This window comes from Alligator sinensis, unplaced genomic scaffold, assembly GCF_000455745.1.
Source record: "Alligator sinensis unplaced genomic scaffold, ASM45574v1 scaffold907_1, whole genome shotgun sequence".
Classification (NCBI taxonomy): domain Eukaryota; kingdom Metazoa; phylum Chordata; order Crocodylia; family Alligatoridae; genus Alligator; species Alligator sinensis.
Window position 1 is genome coordinate 3,683,255 of NW_005841925.1, and position 333 is coordinate 3,683,587.

Consider the following 333-nt stretch of genomic DNA (forward strand, 5'->3'; position numbering starts at 1 on the left):
AGGGAATGCACTGTGGAGGGCTTTAGGTATTTTCTGCAGAAATCCTTCCTGTATCAGAGGTAAGTATGTGCCCCTTAGTGTTTGAAACACTCATTTTTTTGCCTATTACTTTGACCCTTCTGCCTCTTCTCCTGCCTACAGGGAAACCCATCTTTCTTCACCTTCACCAACAGAATAGTTAGTCAGCACAGAGTGTCAGCACCTGCATTTAAGAAAACCCTTGCCATCCCAGTGAGCTGCAAATACCAACAAGAGGAGACTGGCAGCACCTACTGCCCCTTTGCAAGCCCGGCAGATCAAGGATTTGGCAATGTCAGCTTTGACATTAGGTTC

The 333-nt window shown here is 46.5% G+C and overlaps 1 protein-coding gene across 1 annotated transcript in view; it reads left to right on the plus strand.

Annotated features, from left to right (window-relative positions):
• LOC112549524 overlaps positions 1-333 on the plus strand; it is a 34,844-nt gene that overhangs the window by 27,594 nt on the left and 6,917 nt on the right. Inside the window, 1 exon segment of the mRNA XM_025198552.1 lies at positions 142-333. Coding sequence (XP_025054337.1) covers positions 142-333 — 192 coding nt within the window.